We start from the raw sequence: 11,286 nt of genomic DNA, 5'->3' as shown, positions 1-11,286 counted from the left end.
AGGACAAATGGACTCACTCCCATTGCTTAGAGAGCAAATATAGAATCATGAAAATATGGAAAGCAGTTGCATTCAATTCCCTCTGCGGGAAGTAAATGGCTTAAAATTGACCATTAGAATCAATAGCCACATGAGTCCTTCAAACAGCAGTTTGAAGGGAGGATGCAAAAGACAAACATAAAACTGAAAACAAGAGCAAATGCTTCAAAAAAGCATTTGTAGTTGAAATATATTGTAAAATATGACCATTTTCAGCTATCACTGTCTGTGAGATCCAGGAGTGGTTCCAGGATTTTTCGGGGTTGCAGTAGAGAAGACTGACGTGGCCCCTGGAGACCTGAAGCAACATTACCAGAAGGTTTAAATTTTGTTGACTGACAGTGCTTATACTCTGTACAGTAGATCCTCATAATTTAAGTAATTGTTTGAATATACCAATACTTTATAATGAACCAAGTAAGTCAAAAAAATATTACAGAGACAAACACTTTTTCTGGCTACTGAAACTATCCATGGTACTGAAACCACTGGCTGATGCATTATTAGGAGATCATGTGAGTCATACACAGAGAAGAAATACGCCTTGAATCCTTCACTGAAAGGGACTGCAATCAGAAATACTTTATCAGAATATTTAAAATAACAGGTGGATTTTCAAGCTGCATATAAAAGCAGCACAGTGGTGTGGTGATTACGTAGCACTGTTGCCTCACAGCAAGAAAGTCTTGGGTTCGAATCCACCTTGGCTTTGTTCTCCCTGTGTTTGCGTGGGCTATCTATGGGTATTCTGGTTTCCTAACTGCATGTCCAAAGACAGGCAGGGATGTACCATACCTAATGCCCTATGACAGCTGGGATAGGCTTTTTGCTGATTAGCAACCTGAGACAAAGAAAAGAAAAATGTGTAGAGAGGTTACCTTCAGTTGTGACAATTAGATTTACCAGAGTTAGCCTCAGTGATCATCTTAGTGATTCTCTGTGTCTGAACAAGCCAAGCATCTACATCCATCCATCCATTTTCTTCCACTTAACCAATTCAGGGTCACCAAGGGGCTGGAGCCTATCCCAGCTGTCATAGGGCAGATTGCCAATCTGTCACAGGCCTAACACAGACAGCCAGACAGCCACTGACACTCACTCCAGAATTACCAATTAACCTAACCCCATGGATGGCCTGTGGACTGTGGGAGGAAGCTGGAGTACCCAGAGAAAACCCACACAGACACACAGAAAGAATTCAAACTCAGGATCCTCTTACTGTAAAGTCACAGCGCTAACCACTGCACCACTGTGCCGCCCCCTACACATCTACATTTGTTAATTATTGCATTTTTTGTGTGTTCAAGACTACAGGAGATAGTGGTTGGTGCCAGCAGCCACATATGCAGTTGAACATCATGCCCTGTCTAAATACAATATGCTCATCCAAAGAGCAACTATTACGTAACTGTCATCCAAATGGACAAAGAGTGATTGGTGTGACTGTCAGTAAGGCACAATCTTTACTTTCCACTAGCTGACCTGAAACTCTGGAGTCCATAAGGTAATTTTATCATCCCCCGACTGCAGATTCTAACAGTCATTTCCACTATTGTGTCGTAGGTTGAAGTTCACAAGTCATTAGCTGGGACAGGTGTTTGAATCCAAGATGAAACTCTAGTCAAGACATATTTTTACTTACAGTGTAACTGTAAAGTATTTAGTGGATTTATTTCTAATAAGGAAGCACCCACTGCAAGATGTGTGTTTGGGGGTGTGTGTGTGCGTGCACATTCAACTCATCATACTCTATATTAACTTAAACCATATCTGTCTGCTTTGTTTCCTCCCTGCCACCATAAATAGAAACTGCCCCAGACACATTACTATTCCAACAACATAATCCAATGCAGGTATAACCTACATCACAGCACAGAACTGATACAGTAGTCTAATAATGGATTCATAGTTCTCTCTATTTCCCCTAACGTCCCATGTAATCAATACCACAGCAGAAACCGATTGTAATGGCGCATTTTACATGATGTAAAGTGAGAAATGAGGTCACATATCACAGAGAACAAGTTATATTTGCTTGCCTGGACTTGGCACCTAAATCTCTAGTTGTGGTACAAAAATCAGCTCCTCAGCCTGCGCCAGAGCATCCCTCCTATCCTGAGAGGAGGGAGCGAGAGATACACGCAGTGATACAGAAACACAACAGGAGATGCACCGGCTGAAAGTGAGGCGTCCGGGATTGTTCCTTTTCCTGCTCTCGCTTAGGGATGAAAACACTGACTAACAAGCATTGCCCACTGACTTTACCACACATGCTCGTCGGGGAACTTCGCTTTTGGGCACTTTTGTCGTATTGTGCACTTGCAAACGTCACCCTGTGTGTCTTTTGATGTTTTATAGACAATTATTTATCGAATTTATTTTTATTATTTAAATTTCTGCAGCTTAAGTTGTCGAGGTTTCGTGCACGATGACTGGTGGTGTACATCGCTTGTCTGTCCATGCCCACATGGATATATACGGGATGCGTGGCTGAAAAAAGAAAGAAAAAAAAGAAGAAAAGGAAAGAAAGACAGAAAGAAAGAAAAAAAGAAGTGAACGAACGAACTCCCGTGGATGCGACCGTGACTTCCCGAGTCTGGATACTGGGGAGATTTCAATATCCTCCTCTATGATACAAACCTCACCTTTTCAGCCTGGAGATCCATTTAGGAGTCTGTACAACGTTTTACTTCTGAGCGCACTTGTCTGACTCAACGATGAGCTCCGGTGGGAAATACTGCGTGTTTTTGTTCTTGCTTAAAAGTATCCTGTCGGACCCGGGAACCTCAAATCAAGGTGAGCAAAGGGCGTCACAACAACAACAACCACACACTTAGAACAAGGGTAGATGCACCAAATTAGTCTTCTCAAAGAAAACAGATTTTCTCACAACACACGCTCACGCGCAAAATGCAAAGCTTTAAAGTGCAGCCTTTTCTTTGCATGTTAAATATTGAACAAAATAAGTTATGATTTCTTCATCCATCATAGATTGACGGTTTTTCTTTTTCTTTTCTTTCTTTCTTTTTTTTCTTTTTTCTTTTTTTTACAGATTTTATGCTATTTCTTTCTCGTGTCACCTTGTAGGCATTTGTTAAACAACAACAGAAAACACATTTTAACGCGCTCTCCGCATTTGAGCGACATTTGCAGCCTCAAAATGCGTCTAAGATTTTTTTTTTGTCGGCTGGACCCATAGATGTCAGTCTTGGTTTCAGTGCATTTGTGTTTGTTTCAATCAATGATCACGTATTGCTTACAACACACATCTTCCAATAACAACATGTAGTCAGTCACTTTTTCATACCAGTTTGTTTAACATTATGTCATTGTTTATCTGAAACTTTATACACACTCAAAATGCAGAAATTTTAGACGAAATATATAGCTTTAAGCACTGGTACTGTACATGCATCTCATTTTCATAATAACAACACACCGAAAGTCACAAAATCCAAATGCAAAAAAGATAAAGAAAAGGAAAGGTCTACAGGCAGAAACTCCTTGAGCCAAATTACATCCTATTCACCTCTGAAATCAGAGTGCACAGAAACCTCACCACAGCTATAGAAACCACTCACTGTTACTGTAAATGGCAGCCCCTTAAAGTCCGAAGAGGAATCCTCTAAGGCAGGTGAATTTTATTATGTTGGGCCAGTGGTTGACAGTAGCTTCATCAGAATAGCTCTCCATATTTCAGAATTCACTTTGAGTCACACTGACATCAGTGTGCAGTTGCATGTGTTTGAGAAAGACAAGAAATAACTGTATTATTTCTCCTTTGCTTTACTCACAAGTCACATGGGTAAATGGTTGCCATAATGGAACCTGTTCTTGACATCTTCCTTTTCGCACATTTGCAAAGAGGTCAGTTTAATATTATTTCCTGAATGTTTAATGTTTAGGATACACATTTTCAAAGATGACAGGAGCTTCACTAGCCAAATGTCAAAGTCTCCTTCACTACATTTTTCTGTCTTGTGTGTGTGTGTGTGTGTGTGTGTGTGTGTGTGTGTGTGTGTGTGTGTGTGTGTGTGTGTGTGTGTGTGTGTGTGTGTATATATGAGTCCCCACAGGATGTCTGCCTGTGGTGGTGACAGGCTTGAAGAAGAGGGGATGTACACAAGGGAAACTTGAAAAAATGACAACGTGAGGTGCTTAAAATGTAGTGTGAACAAGCTAATATATGTTAGACAGGTGCGATGTGTCTGAATGAGTTTTCGAGCGACTGTGAATCACTTGTATATACTCTATTAGACTAAAATAATATAAGAGGAAAGACACTGTGTCTGTAGGGGTTTATTGGTCTTTTAGAGTCATAAAATATATGTTCATTTATTATAAAAATATATTGAATATTGTTAAAATGAGTGGTAAATTTCTGTTTAAACTTTGGCATGAATTTTTCATATGTTTGAAGTTACATGTGTCAAAAAGAGCCTTATAAATGGGTTCTTACTTGTACATATACTATATCTGTGGCATTTTTGTGAAGTCAGCATTCTCACCAGAATATGCAGCGATATGGAAGCAGCATTGTTCATGCATTATAATGTATAGAAGTGGGAATTCAGGACAGACACCCACACTGTGCGGAAAGACTGTTGATGTACTGGTCAAAACAAAGCTTTATCTTAGCTAATGATAGGCTCTCCAGCTTTCGAGTAACCTTAGATAACTGCAGTTTGTAAGCAAGTGAGCCTGACATGTTTATGTTTCTAGTATCTAATTATTTCATTGGACCCTTTCTCTTGTCAGTTTAGGTTTAGTAAAACACATGAACAGAGACACACACTACCTTTGAGAGTCTTTTATTAGATTCTTGTGTACAGAAGTTCAGCCATGGAAGTGTTGAAAAATGGATACTCATCTGATACACGGAGCAGAATCGGTATACAGTCTTTCAGACTACATGACACACTGCTAAACCTCAGCCCCTTTAGTCTGCTTACAGGCTCATTTCCACAACAAATATCTGGAGGTGAATTTGCAGAATCTGTAGACAAGGGACAAGATTTTCACTAGAAGCTTTCTGTTTTTCTTTGTAGTCTGAATTCCACTAACCAATTACATTTAAGCCGACTTCCAGACAGGTAAACAGTCCAAGCAGAGAGAAGAACAGGGACTGTATTTGTCTGCTATTGTCTGACAAAGATGTAGATTTAATGAGTTAAAAAAATATGTCTACATTTCTAAATAGAAATCTGTAGATGGAACAGGAACTCTTGGCCCAAATATCCACAGGGCAGACTGGAAGCCCCCAAAAAGTGTCAGTTTCTCTCAGATGCTATGGTGAGGATTATACTGGAATAGCTGCAGATTCCAGACGAGTAGTCATTCCTGTTATACTTCACTGAAGTCCACCTGAAAGGCACATACATAGTTGGCACACAGTAGTGTAGTGTCTGCACAGTCACGAAAGGGTGACAGGCACATGGACATCCCCACTGAGCCATGCAAGTGGGCCCTACCAGACTTGACGGTGTTGAAACACACAAACGTATGCACTGTACACACGGATAAGTTGAATCTACTTAAAAAACCAAGGTAACTCGTTGCCTTAAATTTTTTATGTAATGAAACAGTTAAATAAGTGCAGAGGACTATGTTCAATGTACTCGAGACCCTTTTGGAATGGAATGGAAGATCTAAGTTGAATGTACTAATAACAGAATTTCAGTAACTGAAGATACTTAGTTTAAGCAATCACCACCCATTTATTTAACTCAGCCTGTTAAGTAAGCACTACTCCATTTCCAATTCTAAACTGTATGTTCTAATTGACCAAACTTATCTTTTATAGTTCATGAAAAAATAAAATGTCTTTTGATCAATCAATTTCCTTATCCTTTTCATGGTTGTGTGGGGGTGGTGGGGGCTGGAGCCTATCCCAGCTGACAAGGGAGTAAAATGCAGGGTACACCCCATACAGGTCACCAGTCTGTTGTAGGGCTGACACAGAGAGAGACACACAACCATTCACAATTTGAGTGACCAATTAACCTAACCCCAGAAAGCACATGTCTTCAGTTTGTAGAAGGAAACCCACACAGACACAGGGAGAACATACAAACTCCACACACCAAGAGTCCCAGGCCAAGGTGGAATTGAACCCAGGCTATTAGATAGCTATTCTAGCTGTGAGGCAGCAGTGCTAACCACCACACCACCGTGCTGCCCAGTAACCCAAATATTTTTTTCAGTGTTGAACTATGTCCGTTTAAATTTGGTAAATAAACAAACATGATAAAACTCAGCCCTGCTGAACACTGGTACATTAACATTTACAAATAACATTTGTCCATGGAACAATAAGAAACTACACGAGAGAGCGTTGTGAACAAAAAACCAAACATCTACTATTCCAAACTCCATGCAATAAGAGGCCTAGTCTAAGGTGGAATTGAACCCAGACTTTCTAGATAGCATTCTACCTGTGAGGCAGCAGTGCTAACCACTACACCACCATGCAGCTGCTCATTAGTCCAGTCTGTTAAAACTGGTATAAACTAGATTTTTCGCAGGTGCAAAACTTGACGATATTAAGTTGTTTGAACTCAAACACATGATTACAATAAGGTAGACCATCAAAAAGTACAGTCTACTCAGCATTAACAAGTAATGTTTACATACTAGGCAATTTTAAGTAATATGAACTCAATATTTTTAAGTGGAATCAAAATCTGGGTTTACAGTGTGGACAAACAAACAAATAAAGGAACATTTTTCAATTAGAATATAGAATCAAGTCAATTAAACTTCTGGGATATTGATCTTGTCAGTTAAGTAGCAGTGGGGGTTGTTAATCAGTTTCAGCTGCTTTGGTGTTAATGAAATTAACAACAGGTGCACTAGAGAGCAACAATTAAACAACCCCAAAATAGGAATGGTTTTACAGGTGGAGGCCGCTGACCTTTTTTCCCCTCCACATCTTTTCTGACTGTTTGTTCACTAGTTTTACATTTGGTTAGGGTCAGTATCACTACTAGCGTAAGGCAATACCTGGACCCTGCAGAGGTTGCACAAGTAGTTCTACTCCTCCAGGATGGCACATCAATAAGTGCCACTGCCAGAAGGTTTGCTGTGTCTCCCAGCACAGTCTCAAGAGCATGGAGGACATCCCAGGAGACATGCAGTTACTCCAGGAGAGCTGGACAGGGCTGCCAAAGGTCCTTAATCCATTAGCAGGACCAGTTATCTGCTCCTTTGTGCAAGGAGGAATAGGATGAGCACTGCCAGAGCCCTACAAAATGATGAACGTTTGGTCTCTGACCACATAACCAGAAACAGACTTCATGAGGATGGCCTGGGGGCACAACACCCTATGCCCTACAGTATGCCTAGTAGTGTGGAGCCTGAATGGCATTTGCCATAGAACACCAGAATTGGCAGGCCCACCCTATGCTTTTCAGAGATGAGAGCAGGTTCACCCAGAGGACATGCGACAGATGTGAAAAGGTTGTGAGAAGCCATGGAGAATGTTATGCTGCCTGTAACATCATACAGCATGACCGATTTGGTGGTCTGTCAGTGATGGTCTGGGGAGGCATATCCATGGAGGAACCTCAGGCTAGGTTATGGCACCCTGACTGCCATTAGGTATCAGAATGAAATTGTTGTTGGACCCTACACTGGTTCAATGGATCCTGTGTTCCTCCTGGTGCATGACAATGCCTGGCCTTATATGACGAGAGTATGCAGGCAGTTTCTGGAGACTGAAGAAATTGATAACATTGACTGGCCCTCACACTCACCTAAGCTAAATCCAACAAAACACCTCTGAGACATTATGCTTCCATCCATCCGATGTCACCAGGTTGCCCTTCAGAGGTCCAAGAGCTCAGTAATGGCCTGGTCCCAATCTGAGGCCCCGAGGACCCCCTCAGAGCATGCCCTGACATTGTAAGGTATGCATACAAGCAGGTGGGGGCCATACAAACTATTGAGTACCAATCTGAGTTGAAATTTTGGCAAAATAGACTAGCCTGGCATCTAAAATTTTCACTTTGAATTCAGCTCTGTGTAGGTTGATAATTTTCATTTCCATCAAACAATGTGACATCCTTTCCTTCCTAACAAATTACCCAGTCCATATCAGTATAGATATCCAGCATGATTTTTCTTCCCCATTGGGATCCGATGTGCATGTGGGGTACTAAGCCTGAATAACAACTGGTATGTTGAATGCCAGAGCAGCTGACCCAAAAGAGAAGGTCATGGCTAAGCTGGAAACCTGGACTCTCCATGGCTGATAACCAAGTCTACATGAAGTACCCTCTGAAAGTCTACTAGAAGATGTAAATGCAACACTATGGACAATCCCTACTGCAACCATACCTGAAACCAGCCAGCGGATCTCTACTACAGCAGCAGTGATTCTTGACATACTTGGCTGTAAGGTGAACGGCAGCCACAAGGAGCAATACCCCTCGTGGAGAACACGAGGCCAAGGACTAGGCAGCATGGAGGGAAGTTATCCAACTATCTGAACTGCAGAAAGGTGTGATGAAGAGAGGGGTGCTGAAGAAGTGCAAGAAGCTGTCCATACCTGAGTCAAAGACTCACAGCCTTGATAACCGCTTGAAGAGGTATACTGTACCAGAGACATAGAAGCCAGGAGAATAAACCAGATGTTCTCCACTGAACCATCCAAGGTGTACTCTCAGTGGCAGGGGAATAATATGATAACAGCCCCCCACCAAGGCTGGAGATGGAGTAATACTGGAAAAGCATATGGGAGAGGATGTAACACATAACAACAATGTTCAGTGGCCAGCGGATCTAAGAACAGACCACGGCAGAGATACCCCTGAGGTGATCCAGCACATGCTAGCAGGCAGGGCATACAGGAGCATACACCAAATAATCATGACTGGCATATTAAACAGGAACATCTCTGGTGAGTATGGCCTGGAAGTCCCAAAGTCAAAATTGAATATGCCCCAAAAGGTTGTTGAAAATGACCAAACTAAGATCATGTGGGACTTCCATATGCAGACAGACAAACTGGTGATGGCTATCCAGCCAGACATAGAAGTGGTGGACAAACAGAGGAAGAAAGTCATAGTGATAGATTTAAGAATATTGAGTAACATCAGAAAGAAGGAACATGAGAAGCTCAAGAAATACCAATGGCTGAGAAAAGAGCTAGAGGATGTGGAAGGTAAAGGCACCAGTGGCACCCTCGGTAACTGGAAGCCTTGAGGCGGTGAACCCAAACTGGGAGAGTGGCTCCAACAGATTCTAGGAATGACATCCAAGATCTCTTCCAGAAAGCACAGTCCTAGGAACAGATACTGATACTGCACAGGACCCTCAATCTCCCAGGCCTCTGGCAGAGGACCTGAGTTTGAAGGACAAACAAAAACGGCCTGCAGGATGAGTGGGGAATTTTTATTTTAATATACTGTGTGTGTGTGTAATTGAAATGTGTTTTAATAATACAGTTTAATAACAAAAAGACTGTGTATGTGTGTTTCACACTGCATGCCCCTTCCCACAAGGGGTCTGTGGAGCAGAGATGAGAGCAGAGCAGAGATGGGTAAAGTGAAGATAGATTGCAATGGTGTTGATTGTGGCACGTAGAGATGCAGTGGCTCAGCTCTCTCCTGCTTTTTCCTTTATTTTCTCAATTCTCTTAATCTATTGTTCTTCAACAGAATAGCAGCGTTCATCACATATGACCTATCAATTACTACCTTTACACCATCTATCAGGGACTATGACAAGGACCTTGCAATTTTTTATCCTGCTGAAGATTCTGTACACACCATTCTCCACAGGAATTACTATCCCACCTATAAAGCAGCATAGGCCATGGACAGAAATGAGGGAAGTGTGCTAAACTACAAGCTAACCCAGGGGTGGGCAATTAATTTTCCCCAAGGGGCCACATGAGAAACTGGGACTGTTTTGTAGGGCCACACCAACAAAGTGAACTCAAATTCTGCCTAATATTAATTTGATCTCATTATAAACTGCTACTGGTAAGAGTCTATAATTACAATTAAGCAATAAAAATGCAAAAAGTCCAAGAAAAACACAAAAATTTTATCACTATTTAATCAACATTCCCCAAAACAGCTGAGAACAAAATGTGCATGTTTTTGCTGAATTTCAAAGACGTAAATTTATAAAATGTGCTATTGCTGTTTTGCTTGTAGTTTAATAATTTCATTTTTTATCTTTTTCAGTTCTTTTTCTTATTCAGTTAGAGAAATCTAGTCTGTTTTGCACTTGAACAAGTGCATTAAAATCAGTTTCAATGTCTGAGGTGTAAATGTGAAGGACATTTCCATCAACTCCAAATAAAAGATCTGCCTTCTATTCTGCATCTGAGAACTTTGGAACATCCTCACCTTTCTTCTCACAAAACTCTAAATTTCTACTCTCTCTTATTCTACTTTTAGCACTTTTCCCCAGCTGACCCACCTGACAGCTGTGTGGTAGCCTATGTCACCATTTTCAGCCTTATGCTCCACCACAAGTGTAACAAACTGTCTATGATTCAGAGCTCTTGCCTTGAAGAAATGAACTAGTTTAGTTAAGCTACATGATTAATTTTTAGCATCGATTTACACAACACCTCCTGGTGAATCACACGATACAAAAATACCAATTTAAGTTTTGGTTTCATTTCAGTCACTTTATCTTGCATCCACTTCAAAAGTTTTACATATTTTACTGTCCACATTTCGACAGCCATCAGCTCTAACACCTGCCAGTTTGTTCCATTTCAGCCCCAGCCTATCCAAGCATGCAATTACCTATGTGAACAAATCACACCTTGTCGTAGGCCCTTTCATTGAGCTTACTGCTGCCAGCTCCTTCATATTCTCAAACTCTTTTGCTATCTCAAGGACAAAGATGAGTGACTGGGCTGTGTTGTGGACATTACAGCTCTCACCCAGAGCCAAGGAGAAAGAGTGAACTTTGTTCGCTTTGTTTTTCAATTGAAGCTCTAGGTTTCCTGCAACGTCCTCGCTCCGTCTTGTTAAAGTTCACCTGAAGAGGGGCACATTCTCAAATGCCTCTTTGTTCTTAGGGCATATTAGCATGGCAGAGATGGTAGAGTACAACAAAAAACACTTTTTGACTCCCCATCATCATTTTCTGTTTTTTGCGATTTGGTGGGAAATCACAAAGCTGGTCTTGACTGCTCCATCCCTGGGTATTTAAAGCTTGGTAAAAAGTCCTCGTTGCTTTTGTGGTTTTGCTAGCAAAGGTTCAGGTGTCTGTTCCTGCTCT

The 11,286-nt window shown here is 41.3% G+C and overlaps 1 protein-coding gene across 1 annotated transcript in view; it reads left to right on the top strand.

The window, feature by feature from the left end:
* Positions 1-2,432: 2,432 nt before the first annotated feature.
* The window catches only part of LOC115773059 (ephrin type-A receptor 6-like), an 81,537-nt gene continuing 72,683 nt past the window's right edge, over positions 2,433-11,286 (top strand). Inside the window, exon 1 of the mRNA XM_030719568.1 lies at positions 2,433-2,835. Coding sequence (XP_030575428.1) covers positions 2,757-2,835 — 79 coding nt within the window. The 5' untranslated portion in view covers positions 2,433-2,756. The remainder of the gene's footprint in view (positions 2,836-11,286) is intronic.

Source organism: Archocentrus centrarchus, chromosome 3 (genome assembly GCF_007364275.1).
Source record: "Archocentrus centrarchus isolate MPI-CPG fArcCen1 chromosome 3, fArcCen1, whole genome shotgun sequence".
NCBI classification, from domain to species: domain Eukaryota; kingdom Metazoa; phylum Chordata; class Actinopteri; order Cichliformes; family Cichlidae; genus Archocentrus; species Archocentrus centrarchus.
This window is presented reverse-complemented; position numbering and strand designations above follow the sequence as displayed.